The sequence below is a fragment of the Sceloporus occidentalis genome, unplaced genomic scaffold (assembly GCF_023333645.1).
Source record: "Sceloporus occidentalis isolate IW3139 unplaced genomic scaffold, rSceOcc1.0.p SCAF_82, whole genome shotgun sequence".
Lineage (NCBI taxonomy): Eukaryota > Metazoa > Chordata > Lepidosauria > Squamata > Phrynosomatidae > Sceloporus > Sceloporus occidentalis.
This window is the reverse complement of record NW_028317062.1, coordinates 1937541-1957427: the sequence shown is the minus strand read 5'-3', so window position 1 is coordinate 1957427 and position 19887 is coordinate 1937541. Positions and strand designations below refer to the sequence as shown.

The 19887-nt window shown below is 42.2% G+C and overlaps 1 protein-coding gene across 2 annotated transcripts in view; it reads left to right on the top strand.

Moving 5' to 3' along the window:
* Positions 1–16791, top strand: part of LOC149285244 (transcription factor CP2-like) — a 32301-nt gene extending 15510 nt beyond the window's left edge. The window contains exons 6-15 of one of the 2 annotated variants that reach the window (XM_089495549.1): positions 3349–3501; positions 6490–6600; positions 7068–7156; positions 9896–9944; positions 10884–10977; positions 12391–12481; positions 13058–13167; positions 13481–13623; positions 15516–15567; positions 16754–16791. In XM_089495549.1, the coding sequence (XP_089351675.1) occupies positions 3349–3501; positions 6490–6600; positions 7068–7156; positions 9896–9944; positions 10884–10977; positions 12391–12481; positions 13058–13167; positions 13481–13623; positions 15516–15567; positions 16754–16791 (930 nt within the window). The remainder of the gene's footprint in view (positions 1–3348; positions 3502–6489; positions 6601–7067; positions 7157–9895; positions 9945–10883; positions 10978–12390; positions 12482–13057; positions 13168–13480; positions 13624–15515; positions 15568–16753) is intronic. The other variant, XM_089495550.1, reaches the window with a different exon arrangement.
* Positions 16792–19887: the final 3096 nt, after the last annotated feature.

Here is a 19887-nt window from a genome sequence, read left to right as displayed (position 1 = left end):
TGGGGAAGAGCTGGAGTCCCTTTTGGAGAAAACCACAGGGGACAAGCATTGGATGCCTCAACGTAAGCCTCCTTCGAAAAGACGGCAGTCCTTTCGGCCTTTCTTCCCGGCACAATCTAGAGGCCATAGTTCTAGATTCAACCCCTCGTCCAGAGAACAAAACTTCCGAGGCAGATTCCCTCGTGGAAGGGGGAGATTTGACAGGATTGCCTTCCCCAAAGCGTTTCAAGACCTCAAGAACGCTGCATGACGCCTTCTCCATTCCGGTGGGAGGAAGGCTCTGTTTTTTCACCGACAGTTGGTTCTCACTCACCCGAGACCCTTGGGTGAGAGCCATTGTATCGCACGGCTATCAACTTCAATTCCGGACCAGACCTTCAGACCGTTTTTTGACCTCCCTTCTTCCTCCAGACCAGGCAAGGCGGTCAGTTCTGTTATCCACCATCCAGCAGTTGTCAGACCTCAGAGTCCTGGTTCCTGTCCCCTGGCCAGAACTGGGCCAAGGGGTTTATTCTCCGGTTTTTCTGGTCCCCAAGAGACCGGGTGGTCTTCGCCTAATCATAGACTTGCGTTTTTTGAACAGTCACCTCCAGTTCATCAGGTTCAAGATGGAAACCGTAAGATCCACCCTCGACACCTTATGCCTCAACGACTTCATGGCTTCATTAGATCTAAAGGATGCATATTTCCACGTTCCCATCCATCCATCTCATCAACGTTTTCTGAGAGTGGCGATTCCTCGGGGGTTCAACTGTCCAGCATTTTTAGTTTCAAGCTCTTCCATTCGGATTGTCGGCGGCCCCAAGAGTCTTCACGAAACTTTTGGCAGTCGTGGCGGCCCATCTCCAAGTTCAGGGAATCTCAGTCATTCCTTATCTGGACGATAATCCATGCTTATCCATGCCCAGTCGGCGCAGATTCTTCGGGTTCACCTTGCCACGGTGGTCGACACATTACAAGATCTCGGCTGGATTTTGAACTGGGACAAATCCTGCACCGTTCCCTCTCAACAACTAGTGTTCCTGGGTCTTCGTCTGGATTCCTGTTCCGGGAAAGCTTTCCTTCTGACTGCCAGGATAGAGGGCATTCGAATTTGGCTCTGGACAGGCGTGTCTGTCTTTCTCCGCAGGTCAGAGCTTCCCTCTCCTGGTGGCTCCAACAGAACGTCCTTGACGCAGGGAAAAGATGGTCTCTTGTCTCCAAAGTACTTCTCACCACAGACGCCAGCATCAAGGGATGGGGAGCTACGTGTCAAGACCTGTTTGTGCAAGGTCTCTGGTCCCCAGCTACGAAACTTCTTCCCTCGAACTGTCTGGAGTTACTTGCAGTAGAAAAAGCTCTGCATCACTGGGAACATCTGCTCGCAGGCAGTGGTAGCCTATGTCAACAGACAAGGGGGCACAAGAAGTCCTCGGCTTCTCCATATATCACTCAGGATTTCCTTTTTTGGGCAGAGTCCCATCACATGACTCTGGCCGCCGTCCACCTCAGAGGCACTTTGAATTCTCAAGCAGATTTCCTGAGCAGAACTCCTGTGCTAAGCGGCGAGTGGGCTCTGCATCCGGTAGCCTTCGATCTAATCGTCCAACGGTGGGGCTTGCCCAAGATCGACCTGATGGCATCCAGAGACAATGCTCAGATTCCTGTTTTCTTTTCCCTCAGACCTCAGGATCATCCCTTGGCAATAGATGCCTTCTCACAGGAATGGAATTTCCATCTCGCATACGTCTTCCCTCAGTTTGCTCTAATCTCCAGGGTCCTACAGAAGATCAAGAAGGACCACGCCTCTGTGATCCTGATAGCACCAGACTGGCCGAAGCGAGTCTGGTATTCCGACTTGATCGCTCTAGGGCTCTCACCCCCTCTGAAGCTCCTAGCTTGGAGAGACCTTCTGCATCAGGGTCTGTTCCTACACCCAAACCCTGCTGTGTTCCACCTGACGGCCTGGAGATTGAACGCGAACTGCTGAGAGCGCAAGGTTTTTCTTTTCCTGTAGCTGAGACTCTTCTGCAGAGTAGAAAGAAGGTTACCTCTCTGCGATACATTAAGATCTGGAAGAGATTTCACAGTTGGTGGGATTTTGCCAACTGCCTGTTCCTCTGCCTCTATTCAAGGAGGGATTCGACTGTGGACTTCAGCCTTCTATGATCCAGGTGCATATTTCTGACATCAGTGCTCTCCTCGGGTTTGAGCTTATATCTCTGCCTGTGATCAGACGTTTTGCCAAGGCCATCGTCAGGATGCGTCCTCGTTCTGTCACCAGGATGGTTCCGTGGGACCTGAATCTCGTCCTTCGTAGACTTACATTGCCTCCTTTTGAGCCTCTTCAGTCGGTTTCTCTGTATTTTTATTATCGCTGAAGACGGCCTTCTTAGTAGCCATTACTTCCGCTCGTCGGATTTGTGAACTCCAGGCTTTGTCTATGAAGGAACAGTTTCTCCGTTTTTTTCCCGGATAAGGTGGTTCTCTCTCTACCGCCAGAGTTCGCACCCAAGGTTCAGTCGCCTTTCCACAAGAACCAGGAGGTCGTGTTGCCTACCTTTTTTCCTGCTCCTGGCTCAGCTGAAGAAGAGGTTCTTCACACTCTAGATCTGAAGAGATGCCTCACCATCTATTTGGAACGGACTCTACCCCTGCGTAAGTCCTCTCGTTTGTTCGTGGCCTCTTCAGGACCCAACAGGGGTGTCAGCATCTCCAAGTCTTCCATCGCTAAGTGGATTGTTGCGACCATCAACTTGGCATATTCTGCAGCCGGCCAACCTGCTCCTGTGGGGATCCATGCCCACTCTACAATGGCAGTCTCCACTTCCTGGGCCGAAAGATGTTGTCTTTCGCCCGACCAGATCTGCAAGGCAGCTAATTGGCAGACTCTCCACGCTTTTGTGCAGCATTACCATCTCGACCAGATGGCTCAGGAGGACTCTTTTCGGTCGGAAGATCCTTGAGGCTGTTTTGTCTCCTTAGTTTGCTCACCCTTCTGCTTTGGTAAATCTATCCTTAGTGTCACCTGGGATGGCAGGGAAACAGGAAGTTCTACTTACCGAGAGCTTCTTTTCCCTGTCAATCCCTGGTGACACGTTTTTGTTCCCTCCCTTCCTTTCAATAAATTTTGTTGCATCAGATTGCTTTGCCTGTGTGGTCTTTGGTATTAACTGGTGTTTAGTAGGAGGGGAGGGCCCTTTTAAAGTTTGAGTCCTGCCCTATCAGGTACGGAGGAGGAGTCTATCCTTAGTGTCACCAGGGATTGACAGGGAAAAGAAGCTCTCGGTAAGTAGAACTTCCTGTTTTCCAAAACTAAGCCTTTTTTTAATGCATGTATTTAACTTAACACATTACTTCTGTATTTAGGTTCATTGCATTAGCACTGAATTCACCATGCGGAAACACGGAGGCGAGAAAGGTGTTCCCTTCCGGATCCAGATAGACACCTTTAAGGAGAACGAAAACGGAGAATATACAGAGCATATACACTCAGCCAGCTGTCAGATCAAGGTCTTCAAGGTATGGACAAGATTGTCAGGTTAAACATCTGTATAAGATGCACACTAGAATAAAATCTGTTTTCTAAAAACTAGTAAAATGTCTGTTTTATGGAAACCTGTATTCCAAATCATAAATGAGAATTGCGCGGCCAAACCATTGAGAAGGTTTTCAACAATGTCTCAGAATGTGATGTCTGTGGTTTGTTCATCAGCAAATTTCCATATCCATATATGTTCTATAGATAACTATATATAGATTTATAGGGTGTTTTCTATATAAACAAGTAGATTTGCTCCTTTGTTTCTGTCTTTACATTGAGTAATATAGAAGGATCACTGCACTCTAATTTTGTCATCTGAAATTAGTTTGATTTATTCTAGTAAACGCCTTAAAATGTCCTTGACCTCAAAGCCTCGTTCTAGGAAATGTCTTCTTCCATAGAGGTACAACTGGTTTAACTAGCATTCTGTAACTGGCCAGATGTCAGCTTTTTTTTGGGGGGGGGGGGATTTATGTTAATTTAAACAGTATTACTGTTCTCTCAAAAAGCAGTCCGTCTGCCAGCATTGGTTGTAGTAAGCTAGCACTGCTCTGTGAAGCCAAATCTACGGCTAGCGCTAGTCACGCCATTCCTCCCACTCACAATCATGGTATATATGCTTGACGGACGCAACCCCAAACATTAATGTGTCTTCCACACGCGGGAAGGAGATTTTATTAAAAAAAAAATATATATAAATATAATACATTCATCAGTAGATCATATAAAACAGCATTACTTTAACTTTTTAATGTGTCGTATAGTTTTTTTTTAAATATTTCCAATATGCCCCTTCTGTTTTGTTTGGTTTTTTTTCCCTGAAAATGGGGTACCCCTTACCTTCTGCATCTTGAATGGAAGTTCATTTAACTTTGTTTTGTTTGGGGTTTTTTTAGTTGGTCAACTGCTTTATATTTTGTTTTTGTTTACAGCCCCATTTAAAATTAGTTTTAGTACTGGTTTTGAAAGGGGTACTCTCTCATCCCGGCTATTGCCTATTTCTAATTCCTGTTTAAGCTTATTATTCACATTGGTAAAATAAAATAAAACCTGGGCAAAAAAAAACCCAGCAGATTGGCAATTTGCAAAGTCTGTTATGTGATGCGTGACTGTAGTTTATGCTTCAGATTTATTTAAAAGTAGCTTGTGTACAAATGCCTTAGTAGAGTAATCTTGTTTAAAATAGAACGTGAGAAAAGAATTGGTTCCCTGCAGCTAGGCAATGTTAATGTATTCATATATTTTTGACCTTGGTCAGCAGGATTAGAATAACTGAAGCAGTGCAACCTGTAAACAGATTTTCTTACAGCAAAAAGTAAACTTGCTTTTCCATGTTTAACCCCTGCATCGCCAATAGGCTATATCTTGTGCTGCGGGTGTGTGGTTCGTAAGGAATTATTTTAAGGGACAGTCTAATGTACAACGCTGTGTTATCTGATGGCGCTAAATAAAATCATAATGTCCCTTATATCCTCTGAGTATATAATCCGAGTACTTTAACATACATTCCACCAAAATGAAAATTCAAAAATAAAGCTCTTGCGTGACACAGAAGAAGCAGCTCTGCTTTAGATGCTGTCCTCCTCCATGGTTCGACTTGAAGCAGTCAATCAGTGGCAGGAAAGTGCTCCCTTTGAAATCAGTAGCAGCACTTTCCACACATGCGCACTGGGCTCTGAACAGACACTTCCAGCATGTGCTCGGGGAAAGCCGGGAAGGGTATCTTCCAACAGCATGGAGATTTTTTTTTTTTTTATGGGCATGTGTCATTCAGAAAGATCAGGGAAGACTGTGTCATGCATCGTACATATAATGGCCATTGCACTTAGTGACTCAGACAATAAGCCGAAGGCTCCCTGGTGTCTAGCAATCAAAGCAGAATAAACTAGACTGATGAGTTTACGCATGGGGTATATCCTACCCTTAGTGCTTCACTAGATGGAGGGGTTGATGAGAGATTTGTTTTAGCTCCATGACTTCCCTGTTCATTATGAAAGGCTAGTCCCAGTGAATTTATGCTGCAGGGAGAGATTAGCTGGCCCTGTATAATGCATAGGAATATAAGCGAGGTTTGAGTCACCTCACTGGCTCAACTATGCATTATGCATGGACTTCTCAGCTCTGTTTGCTGACAACTCTGTGCATAGTGAATTCAAGTAGTTAAAAACAGCAATTTTACGCTAAATCCCACTTTATTAACCCCTCCCCCCATAATTATAAATTGTACGCTCCTAAAACCAGGACCAACATCTTCTGTAGCAGTGATGCTTCTTAGCAGTGATGTTTTGTATTTCCCCCTTTTCTAATAGTGCTACAGGACCATACCCATACGCTCACTGCTGCTGACTTAATGACTTCTAGTGTGCACTAAAAGCAAAGGGATTCTTGTGGTGACCTTGAATGAAGCACAACGAAAACAAGTTTAGTGAATTAAGCAAGCAGACCTTTACACGCCTATATATAGATAATGCATATGATCTGCATACTGCCATCAGAAATCTTGGGGTGCAGTAATTCTTGGGTCCCCCATAACCAACACGCATGCATTCTAACACTGTACACGTACATACACGCACATTTTTTGTTTTCTGCTCCTCTCTCAGGAGCCACTCCTCAGACATACCAACGCGATACTCTGACACCCTCCTACACACATGCTAGCTCCAAATACTAACACATGCTCTCATAACCCCATATGATAACATACTTACGACGACCCCATCAAGTAACACACACACACACACACACTCTAACACCATATGCTTGCTTGATAACGCTGCCTGATACGCTAACACGCACACATTGAGATATATAATGTGTGTTGTATATCCCCGAACAAATGCATCATCTTGGCTTTCCCTTGGGAGAAAATATTTCATGTGTTAAAATAAACCCTGCTCATATCACTTTGCCTTAGCATGATTTCTATGGTTTTTTTTTTTGTTATTTTTTTGGGAATCTTATAGCCAAAAGGCGCTGATAGAAAACAGAAGACGGACAGGGAAAAGATGGAGAAGCGGACGCCGCAGGAAAAAGAGAAATACCAGCCTTCTTATGAAACCACCATTCTCACAGAGGTATCTCCAAAAAAGCAAAATCACTTGTTTTATTCTCTGTAAGCATATTGGCTTCTGCCAGTCAGCAGTCCTGCATGTCTCATGAGTTTTTAGGGACCAATGGTGCCCTGTCCCAGGCTGTTAGTGGGGCTAGTTGGCATATGGCAGGAGCTTGGAAGTGTTATGGTTTCCAGTACAAACTCAGGAGGGCATAGGTAGTTGGGGCAGGGATTTGGTATCTGAGGACAAAATGCATGCTGATTGCAAATGAGGTCTAGAATTCGTAGTTACTATATGCTGACTGGTGTCAAGAGACTCCAGTTCTTGTCACCATGAGTCAATATTTCAAGTAAGTGACCATCTTGTTTTATTTGTTGGAATCTTTTTTAAAAGTGACTTGAATTCACTTTCATTTATCCAAGCTCCTCTTCACAATGCATAACCTCCATCACCAATGCCCATTAACACTAAATGTGTTTTTCTCCTAGTGCTCACCCTGGCCAGAGATCACATTTGTCTCAAATGCTCCTTCCCCTGGGTTTAACACTTCTTCTCACAGTTTTCCAGTTGGGGAAGGGTAAGTGACACTTTTTGTTTTTTTGTTTTTTTTCTTATCTTTGAAACTGAACAAAGAACTCTTACCGGCTTCTTGTATGTATGCTAGCACCTGCGAAAGATACCTCCCTAAGCCCCAGAATGGATTCTGTTGAGTTTTAAATTTTTAAAATTCTATTTTTGTGTGGAACCATCTGTGTATGTATATGTTTGTATATGTAATCCTTTGTCGGTAGTGTTTTAATAACTGAGCTATTGACTCCAACCTTTCGTTCACACCCCACATTCAGTCTGTCTCTAAAATCTGCCGTCTCCATCTTAAATACATTGCCCACATCCGTCCCTTCCTAACACAACATGCCACTAAGGCACTTGTCCTTGCCCTTATTATCTCCCACCTTGATTATTGTAACTCTGTCTTTGCTCTTCTACCATTGTGCCCTGGGTAACATGTATAGTTTGACAAATTATGACGCTTTGTGGGCTGAAGCCACAATACTCTGTCTATGTGCGTTTCTAAAAGTGTATGCAGGTATTATTCTGTATGCACTGAACGTTACCTATTCAAAAGAATGAAACGAAGGCAGACGGACAGGTCCAGGGACTTGATGATATGCAGAAATACTGCTTTGCTACATACATTTAAATGGGGGGACTTTGATATTTGAGCTACAAGAGGAAGGTTCTTCTGAAGGCAAAGCCTCCCCCAACCTTCCAGTTTGGGGACCTCTTGGCTTAGCCATCACTTTGTGCAAATTTAAACTGAACAAAATAGCACTAATGTTTATCAGCATCATATAGCTTTTCTGTCATTTGATTTTTTTTCTTTTACCTTGGATGTGCGCATGTTTGGCTGTAAATGTGTGCTAAACACAGAACTTTAATTCCTGAGACATTGTTTCCATGCATGGCCAGAGCATAGATAATGTGTCTAGAAACTGTGTCAGATTGAAATGGCTGTATTGCTTAGTCTGGTTTCTTTTTTCTGTTAACGTTGACTTGTGCTGTTGTTTCTGGAAGGACAGTCCAACTTATATTTACAAAGTTGGAGATGTGGATCGCTTGTTTCAATGTTGTCAAGAGCAGGCTTCAGATGACATCCTACTTCCATGATCTATTATCTCTAGTCTAGTAAACAGGGTTTTATCACTTAGCCGTCTTTAAATCTGACAGAACAGATGTCTGATTAAGGGTGTGGGAAACCGAGCTAGACCCGGAAGAAGCCCAAACCGTCTCTTTGCTCTTTTTTTCTATGCACCTCAAGTATATACAGTATGGCTGAGCAGCGACTGCTATTGAGGCTCCCACAATTGTTCAGAAAAATTAGAATTCTTTTTTAGTAAACTGAATATTGGGCGTCTCATTTATTGAACTGCATAAATTAGTTGTTTTTTTAACAAAAAAAAGTAGGGCTGAAACAACTAATCGATAAAATCGATAATTAAAATCGTTGACAATGAGTTTCATTATCTGTTAGTCAAATCGATTTTTATCGAGCAAATGCTCTGAAAAACTCCTCTCCTTATATAATCCGACCTCAAACAGAGATCGGATTATAACTGTAGAATCCAGTTCCCCCTGCAACGCTGCAGGGGACCTGGATTCCCCTCACTGTCGGCCGGTGGGTGTCCGTGCGATACGCACAGACAACTTTCGCCTCTCTCCCGACTCCCTGGTGTTTTGTGAACCTCCGTTGCTGACAGGCACTTTCGCTGCAGCTTCATAGAAGCCTCAGCGTAAGTGAAGGTGAGTAACGGAGGCTGTCTGTGCACATCGTGCAGACCCCCACCGGCTGACAGAGAATCGAGGTCTCCTGCAGAGGATCATCCTCTGTCAGCTGGTGGGGGTCTGCATCGCACAGACAGCCTCGGTTACTGCCCTTCACTTACGCTGAGGCTTATATGGGGGAAGAGTGGCAAGCTTGGGGGTCAGATGTGCATAACTGGGGGCAGTTTGGTAAATAAAAAAATATAAACGAGGCTTTTTTCTCAGTTTTTATTAAATATGAAAAATAGTTAACATATGAATTAATATTTACTAATAACGTTGTATTAAAACCTAGTTTGAGAAACAGTGTTTGGGTTCTTGTAGCTTTTATTATTATGTCATTAAAATAAGAAGGTGAATAGAGAGAGAGAGAGGCCATTACAATAAAGAGATGAAAGTGTAAATTGTACGGTTTTTTTATTACATTATTTTAAATTTAAAAAAATTAAATTTTTTTATCCGATTAATCGGCCAACTAATCGATTATTAAAATAATCGTTAGTTGCAGCCCTAAAAAAAAGTAACATGACTTTGCACGTAAGTGTGCACAAGCTTTTTGCGGTCACCTAACTTACAGACCCTTTCATAGATACATAATTGCTAAAGCCATACTCTCCCACATCTTAAGTAATGTGTACAGAAAGGAGAGCACATCCTAAAGCACATAAAAGGCATATAAATTCAGATTCCTGGCTTGCTGCTAAAATACTAAGGAGTGTGTGAATGGGCACCTACTAGGACTAAAGCAAAAAAAAAAATTCTGAACCTGCTTGCATTCCCTCACTCTTGATTAGTTGGACCCCACAATAATACATATGTGAGATTGTGCCCAGTACACACTGGGATTGTGAAAAATCAGTTCAGTCATCTAACATTTTCAGAAGCCTTCAGGTCATTTTGTAAATGAAGAATTTGAAATTGCCTGCCTAGCTGCTACTGGATAAATTCTGTGTTAACAAATGTGGGGTTTTTTTGTTTTTGTTTTTTTCCTTAGGAATGGTTCTCCAAATCACCAGCCTGAGCCTCCTGCCCCTATTGCTGATGTAAGTTTGTCAAATACTTTACCCCTTTAGGAGCACAGACAGGCACCAAGCATCATGGCCAGTGAAGATAACACTGGAAAATGATCAATGACCGGTTAATTGGCAAGTGTTTACTGATGCATACGACCAGTAAGCCACTTTACTACATTGTGTGTAAACCATGGGAGGAAACTCTCCAGTCGCTCATACGCTACAATTCCCGCTTTCTCTAGCATGATTGGAATGGTAGCAGCTGCTAGTTGGCCATTAGTAAAGAAGATATGTGGATTTAAAGGATCTCATAGAACACAAAATGCAGGGGACACTGGTTTATTTGCTAAACTATGAGTTTGAAATGCTTTGACATGCTAGTTTCAATGGCCCTCTTCTGCCAAATATAACATCGAAGCATAGAATTTGATGGCAGATAAGAATTCGTCTCCACCACTTTTGCTGGGAGGCTGTTCCACTTATTGGCCACCCTCTCAATCACATAATCGGCTAATTCTTTACTCTGGTTCACTGAAGGATTTCACTATGCATTATGAGCAAATACATTTTTATTGTAGAAGGGGAAATTGATATTACTCGCATGTTTAGATATTGAAAGAAACCTCAGATATTGTATCACTCAAAACCCACCCTCCCATCGCTCATCTGTCTGCTATGTAAACTGGTTAATCCGAAAAAAGGACTCTGTACTTACTGGGCAAATAGATCACAAGTGGAGACGGCTTTGTTATTTTTTTGTAACATTGTAATATTCAAGTAACTGATCTTCAAAATGTTCGTTAGACTGTGGGCTTTGCCGCTTCAAGCCAAGGTGTGAAACATAATTACCCCATAGTTGGCTGCGAGCTTTCTCTTCTTGCAGCGGAAATGCCCGTTTTATCCAGCATTGATTTGGTACCTGTTACTCAGACTGGAGTATCATGAGCTCTCTGTACGTTTCTCTTGTAGAACCTTTTGCCTACATCAACCCCTCAGGAGGCACAACAGTGGCTACATAGAAATAGATTTGCTGCATTCTCGCGGGTTTTCACAAATTTCTCAGGTAACTCACTAGGAGGAAATCTCTTAATCCCCACCACCCTCTGCCTTCCCCTCAGACTCCTTCATAAACAATGTCTTCCCCCGCTAACCACCTATGAAATCCAGGATTTCGCTAGCGGAGAATGAAATGGAGTTCTGTTGATCACAAAGAAAACATTTTTGTAATGGTTCTTTAAGAAAATACTTTTAAATGCCCAGGGTTTTCTGGATCTGTCAAAAAAGGAGAGTTATTGAAAACCTGAAACTGTGGGAGTGAATTTTCCAATCACAAGTTACTATCCCCCCCCCCCCAAATATAGTGAAAATACCAAAACATATATTATGCACATAAATGTTAACATAAGTGAGTAGCACACCACAATGTGTATAGTATGGAAGTCACCATTTTATCCATAAATTACCAATCAATAGCATACGCAAGTATACTTTACAAACACAGCCTATGCTTGAAAGCAAAATTGCAGCTAAAGAGACACCAGGGTGGTATTGATTGCTAATTTATATATTAAATGGGGATGTTCATATTATATGCATTGTTGTGTGCAATTATATTTTTTATTGCTGAATGTGGAGAAAAGCGTGTTGAGTAACACTCAACTTTAGTTTAGTACGTAACTCCCAAAGCAAATGCACATTGTGTGTCCTTAACTTTTTGTTCCCTTGTGAGCCTCAGCAGCATTAACGAGAGATATAACTCCTCATCCTAGTAGGGCAGAAAATCAATAAAACCAGCTCTACCCAACTGCCCCCTCTGTTTTTATTCCTGCCCTACCGCAGGTTGGAGCTTAATTTCTTTGCCCCCTTTTTGGTTTTTCTTTGGTCCATGGGATGACCTGTATCCCTGGCTCCCTGCATGCTGTCGGTAGAGCGATCGGGGGAACAACCAGTTGGGTAGCATTGGAGACTTGGGCAGTCTCCTGTGAGCTGCCTGGGCGCTTATTCTGTTTTCATGATATTTAAGCTTTTTATTACACTGCAGAGGCAATTGGTAAAAGCTGGTTTTATTGCTCTTTTTAGGTGTTGCTTCTCTCTCGTTAGTGCCTCTGCAGGATGCACAAGGAAAATAAATTCAGATTTAAGAATTTTATGTTTTGTGTAATCTAGGCATATCAATTTGAACATTTAATCTATAAATAAAATGTAAAGTTAATGAAAAAACTTCACTCTGGCTTCATGTCCCCTGTGAAGTGTGTTTAGAAAATGTTCTTATTATAGCAAATAACTCTATTATTATGGTGATTAGACCTTTTCCAAACTTTTCTCTAGCTTCTAAGCACTCTGTATGAAGTATTTAGATGTGATCAATTTAACTGTGTTTTCAGGCTAATTGCTGTCATTTTACGGGTAACATGGCATTTGTAACATCCCTTTTAAAGAAAGCTTTGAACATAAGGAATTGTTCTTTTCTATCCAGGTGCAGATTTATTAAAGCTAACTAGGGATGATGTGATCCAGATCTGTGGTCCTGCTGATGGCATTAGACTATTTAATGCACTTAAGGGACGGTGAGTTACTTTAATTTACCATTTCATCCAATCCATATTGGGGACACCGTTACTTATCAAATTACGCAAATTCTGTAAATGATGCAGTGCAGCAGATCAAGAATATGGCACTCTATTGGTCGCCGGCAGGGAGCGCCTCTCATTGGTTCATGACAGATGAGCCCCCTGCCTGTGACCAATAGAGCTGCTTGTGCAAAATCCTGGTGCCGCAACTTGGCTCCAAGAGTTAAAGGTTCGTACGAACGACCAATAATCGCTCATACGGACCTTTAACTCCTGATGGGGAAATTGGCTTGTCTCCTGACGGCGAACCTACAGATTTCCGCTTCCGTTAACCCCTGCGATGCTGCGTATATAAGGTAGGCAAGATGGGGAAAGGACCAGGGAGATTAGTAAACAAAGATGAACAAGAAGATTCTTTGATGTGTGTCTTCGTCTTCGTATACATTTTGCCGCCGCCATGTTGGTTTGTTCGGTATTCGTGCTGAACAATGAAAAAGCACCCTTCGTGTTCATTTTCATGTTCGGCCAAATACGAATGCACAAGTCTAATTTTTACTCTCCTCCAACCCCTAGGCTGGTGCGGCCGAGGCTCACTATTTACGTTTGCCAGGAGTCACCGCAAATGAGGGATCACCATCAGCAGAAACATGAGAATGGAGATGCAGGAAATGGTGCTTTCTTTGGTAAGTTAATGTTAACCTGTTACTCTGTCACTTTTTTTAAGTCTGAATACATTATTGAATGTGGCTGGTCCTCTTCTGTCCATCTGTTGGGGGGGCATATCTCTAGATTACCTGAATTGCCTTAAAGTGAACACATAATTGTGTCCAATATGGAAAGCATTCCAGGGAATATCAAAAGCAATCAACCATTTCATGCTATGGAAGTGTTTTTTTGTATCTGCAGGTTGTCTGATTTCAAAGCAAAAGTTTTCTCTTAGAAATGTTTTGAATATTTTATACTTTTTTTTTTTTTTGTTGTCTCAACCTTTCTCAGTGTATCATGCCATCTATTTGGAAGAGCTCACGTCTGTGGAGTTGACTGAAAAGATAGCCCAGCTCTTCAGTATATGCCCTCATCAGATCAACCAGATATACAAACAAGGGCCCACTGGCATTCATGTTCTTATCAGTGATGAGGTAACGAGTCCTAACGTCTGGTCTGTCAAAAGTGCTTGTCGAAGCCAAGACAGCTAGAACTCCTCTTCCCCTTTTGGCAGTTGTGTCCTTTTGTATGTGAGGTCTTCTGGTGGGTATTTGGCATGCATGGCTCAATGAGCCTAGCCCCAGCCTCGTTTATAGTTTCAATACTTAATGCAAGATCATTAATTATTAATCATGTCCACTTAATGATCATTAATCATTAAGTGGACATACAGTAGAACCCTGAGGAATACACTTACCAGTTTTGTCCACTTGGTGAATTATTTTAGTCCATTTTCAATCCAGGCCAAAAATGCCACCTAAGCCCATCTCTTTTGATTTGCACAGGAGCCTTTTATGAGGTGCTGTATCAAATGTTTAAGTCACATCCAAATCACATTTTGAGCCCCTTTTTGAGTATTGGTACCAATTATCTTGTATGCCAGTCTTCTGGCACCGTTCCAGATGAGAGAGAGTGCTTGAAGTTTCAAACCAGTGGTCTGGCTATTTCTTGGTTAAGTTCCTCAAGTATACCTGGGCTGTATATCCTCTGGCCCTGGGGCTTTATCTATTTTAACTTTATTTAGCAATTTTATCACCTTTTCCTGCGTCAGCCAATAGCATGAGCGTTGCAAGATTTTTGTAGCATTACCTTGCAAACCTATGTGCGTGTGTTATCCAATGATATACAGCAGGGCTCGACAAATCCCAGGTCGCCATGGCGACTCAGAATTTTGTCCTGGCGCCTAGGAGTTTGTCAGCCTCTTACATCCACAAAAAAAATGCAGACAGCACAGCCACTCAGAGCCCGCCCCCGAGCCTGAGATCACTCCTGCGATTGCAGGAAAACCTGCAATAGCGTTTTCAGCTGCCACAGGCAGCTTCAGGAAAGGAGGTCCAGTGTTGATTGGGTCCCCACACAAGTGTGGGGACCTGACACAACATCCCCCTGCTGCCTGATCGCTCCATGAGAGCGACAGGGCAGCGTTTACCCCTTCAATGCCGCGATCGCGGCATATTAGGGGTTAATTCCCGTTTTGTACGGGGCTCTGCTGCTGGCAGGCCAGCAACAGCAAAAACGAGCCCCCCTCAAGCCCTTTGACTCCTGTAGGCATGGAAGCCTACAGCAGTCATCAGAGAGAGACCCCCCCCCCTGCAATGGCTGGTCTATAGACCAGCAATTGCATCCCAGCTGTCAGAGGCAGCTTCAGGGACAGGGGGAGAGGGTTCTTCGGTCTCCACATGAGAGTGACAGTGCAGCGTTAACCCCTTCAATTCCACAATTGTGTATAACACATTCGTGGCATTGCAGGGGTTAACATTTAAACATTAAAAAAATAATAAAATGTAAAAAAAAAAAACCCAACAAACAGCACTGACCTGAAAGTCCAGGGTGCTTCCAGGTCAAATGCTGTGAGTGGGCTGATGATCAGATCACTCCTAACCAACTGTTGGTTTAAAAAAAAATCCTGGCTCCTAACTTTTTTAGCTGGCACCTAGATTCACAACATATTTTGTCAAGCCCTGATATACAGAGTGGCACATTTTGATTTAAGGGAAAAAACAATGTTGGTGCGCTAAATAATACAAATATGTAAAATGAGGCTTACCAAACTTGTGCTTATTGACGAATAACTTGCAGAAAAAAGCAAAAAAAAAACCAAAAAACATTGGGTGTTTTTAAACTCGGGAGAATAGTAGAATGTTTTGTATGGAGGCATTGTAATGATATTCTATTAATGCATGCCAATAATGTGTTAACCTTAGAAGCTGCTGTGTGCTAAAGATGTAGAAATACAAAGAAAAAAATTAATCTTCTGGATCACCTTTGGCATCCTTTTGGCAATATGTTTTAAAGAAATCATTTATTTTTGTTTTTTTCCTCCCAGATGATCCAAAACTTCCAGGATGAGGCTTGCTTTGTTTTAGATACAATGAAAGGTAAGTAACCCGCGGGTCCTAGGTATCTTGGCTTTTAGCGCTGTGGTTTGTTAGACGTTGACACGGTCTTTCTTTACACCAAAGGATCTGAGGTAAAGGGGGACATTCCATAAGTCATTTTTTCTGCTTGAGCATAACTACATACCGTGATTTATACAGTAATTGACAAAAACCTGGTTTTGAGTTATGTTTCAATAGACTTTCTTTATCTGCAGACCTGGAGGCTGCCATTGAGCAGGAAAAGTCATCCAGAATATCACAGCTGCCAACAAACCCCACGCTAAGCTGGTTCTTTATAGTCCTTCCCTCCATAGACATTCATTAGTCGGTTTGGGTGACTAAGACAGAAGCATAGTATTGTTTACCACTGGTAGTTTAAGGAGTCAGTAGTTGTCTTAGGTCATGATAAGAAGTTAGGGCTAGAACGCATAAAAATGGCTGCCTGAAAAATGAGGGGGGGGGGCACCAATTTGAAGGGGGTAAAAAAGGATTTAGATATTAGTAAGCAAAAAAATGTTGGGAGTTCTCTCAAGTACTTTGACACTTTAGTGCAACTGGTTCAGAACTATGAGCACCTGGAAAAAGAATTAAACAAACCTCTGCAGACACCTGGTGGCCATCAGTAGAACGGCACTCCAGCATTTATTACATGAATAGACTACTAAGCCCCGTGTAAGCTCTAAACACATCGTTACTCAGAACTGGTTCAGTGCGATGCTTACGGACAGTTTGTTTTTCAAATAAATTGAAGCATTCTTGTGAAAGTCTTAATTATTTTGCATACGTTAAATTTATTTATAGAGCACCAACTGATTTTGTAGGGCAGAGTGAACACCAACAATAACGTAACAAACAGGATAAGACATAATTGTACAAAAGGAGAAGCGAGGCCCTGCTTTTTCGAGCTTACAATACATATAATTTGTTTAAGATGAATGCACTCAAGGATTATCCAACATTGTGCCTACTGTAGCCCTTTATCAGTACCCGTCTGCATCTTTTGCTCACTAGTGATGGATTATATTGTGATTTGTGCTGAAGGCAGATCTGACTGAACAGTAAAACACACAAAAAGTAATTGATACCCTTACAGGGGTTTATACACCAAAGGCTAAGTTGAACAGAGCAGAAACACTGATTTTATGCTTGTTCTGTATCTTAAACTTGTTTTTCCCATGTCTTTCAGCTGAAACTAATGACAGCTACCACATCATCCTGAAATGAAGTGCTGGCAACACGTGGCTTGACACTGTTCCTGGACCTTTTGTGAGCCCATCAAAAATTAAGTAAACTTGGGGTAATAACACCTGAGAAAAAAAGCCAAAAGATGCACCGCCACGTGATATGGGCAAATTGTATGACATCGCTCTCCGTTTTATGGATTTTAATGGAAATGCTAACCTTTATCATGCAGATTGAAATCTATGATTTCCTCATGTATGGTAGCCTCTTTGCTTTCGGAGCAGCCTGCATGAAATGTGTTAGCATCCCCAAACAGTCTAGAGCAACCAAGCTGAGCAAATTAGTAAACTGGCATTACCATTGTTAACGGCATATTGTCTGGGTTTTGCCTACACAGGTGGGTATATGTGTGGAAGGGGATGACCAACACCATGCTGAGTTGAGGATTATTACTTTAGCTCATACATCCAGTCATCTTCCTACTTATACTCTGTTTTAAGCTTGTATCCACTAGCTGATGGACGCTGATGAACTTGAATGCAATATTCTTGAAGCATATCTCACTAGATGCGATGGGGAGTGGAAGTCAATGAATTTTCTAATGTAGCATTTATTTGTATTCTTTTTGTAATGCCATCCAAACTTCCCCCAAATGTTCCACTCAAGTCCTACTTTCTACATGTAAATTTTTTTTTAAAGGTTTTTTTAATGATTGTATCTGCATATTGTCACTTGCTATATTTTTGCTGCTGAGCAGGTAGTGAGCCCTGTTACCGAAAGACTGTCAACTCTCTGAATTGTAGAAACAAGACAAACATTATTTAATGTGACCCATTACAATGTATTAAATGTCCATCTTATCTCCCTATAGTTTTTTCTCCTTTACATGCTATATGAAAGCTACATTTTATTTTCATCATTTTAATGTGTAATCCCCCCCCCCCCCCAGCTGAGGCACTGTCTAGATGTCTTGTGGAAAGACAATATCTCTCGGCATAGCTGTCATTGGAAGGAAAAGTCTCTTGTAAAACCCTTTGAAATCAGTGTAACAATAATCAGGATTCCAAATCCTAAGCACACAACTAAATCTACTGTACTATTGACAGCTGTTGGAGACAAAGTGCTTGCATGTATAAGTACTACTGTCAGTGTTCAGTAAACAGGTATCTCCATTAATCAGAAATCTTTGCCCTGTGTAAAGGAGGGGAAAAAACACTCCTAAAATCAGTGAATAATGTTCAGTTTTGATAAAGCTCCTATAAAGGTGTAAAGCCCAAAGTGTCCCATTTGATCTGAAGTGTATGTATTTCATAATAAACTTTTAAAATTGTTTTTATTGACATATCTACTTTTATGGATTTTTTTTTGTTTTGTTCTTCTGCAATTAGATTTTGCCGAAAACCATTTGCTATTGAGGATTGTGTTCCGGAATGACTGGCCACACAAAATAGAAGTCTTTCACAAGTTGACACTGGAACATTTGACTGATTAGTTATTTTCATGGAACCCATGTAGGAGTGGTTTTCTGGCACATTTTCATGATAGCAGGGAATGTCTTGAAGGCTTTAGAGGGTTAAAAGGTCCCACTCACCTTAGTAAATGCACCCAAAACACATAGTTGTACACAAAAGTAGACTGCACATACAGCCCATGAAAGTCAAAGTACTAGTACTACTGGGAAATGGCAAAGAACATCAATATTGTTTTATTTCCTCTTCATGCTACTAGGAACAACATAGAAATTCTCAGCTAACATATACCTACTGACTCCACCAATGCCACAAGCTAGTGCTTGCACCGATAGTATCCATCAAGCAATAACTATAGGTGTGTCCACGAATGGTGCGACAAGATTACCCGTAGGACATACCTGTACGTCATGTGTTTTTTGCAGCAGCAGGGAAATCAAGCTCCTTATCCCTTTGGGGTAGTTAGCACTTATTCCCTGTGTACTCAAATAGTGATTCTTTACCAGAAGACATGACAAATAGCTGTGTCTTTGAAGCACTGTCTACAAGTTTTCAGTCATAAAGCTCTTCTGCACCTCGTGGATAGGGCTGGAACTCTAGCTACCATATGAACAGTGGTAGTGGAGCGCAGGCAGCATGAATGCTTTGCTCTGAAAAAGACACTAGGACTTGAGACAAAGCCATTGTAGCACTACAGAACTGTTCAGAACTCGCTTACAATTCAGCACGCAACCATTCTGTAATATTAGCGGCCAACTTATCTCTTGCTCTTCCTGTTGGGGTCAGATAAGGAAGCTTTACAACTTATGCAAGCCAGGTGCTAACACTTAGATGTAGTGTTTTAAGGAACGTTAGGCTTCTCTGATAACTCAGGCTTGTTGGAGCACATCATACAAAAACAAAGTAGTTCCCCAGAAGAGCAATAAAATAAGATTCAGCCGTAGGAAAGACCCAAACACAGGGCCTACTCGGCCAGGGCAGAGAAGCCCAGGATTTGAATAAAATACCAACCTCTCCTGAACAGAGTTATATACACTTTGCTGGCCACCTTATTAGGTACACCTTGCTAGTACTGGGTTGGACCCCCTTTTGCCTTCGTTCTTTGTGGCATACTTTCTACAAGGTGCTGGAAACATTGCTCAGAGATTTTGGTCCAATATGGACATGATGGCATCACGCAGTTGATGCAGATTTGTAGGCTGCACATCATGATGCAAATCTCCTGTTCCACCACATCCCTCTATGCTCTATTGGATTGAGATCTGGTGACAGTGGAGGCCATTGGAGTACAGTGAACTCATTGTCATGTTCAAGAAGCCAGTTGAAGATGATGTGAGCTTTGTGACATGGTGCATTATCCTGCTGAATGTAGCCATGAGAAGATGGACACATTGTGGTCATAAAGGGATGTGCATGGTCAGCAACAATACTCAGGCTGTCGCGTTGAAACGATGCTCAATTGGTACTTAGGGGCCCAAAGTGTGCCAAGAAAATGTCCCCCACACCATTACACCACCAGCCCGAACTGTTGATACAAGGCACGATGGCTCCATGCTTTCATCTTTACAACAAAGTCTGACCCTGCCATCTGAATGTCGTAGCTGGAATCGAGACTCATCAGACCAGGCAACGTTCTTCTATTGTGCAATTTTGGTGAGCCTTTGTGAAT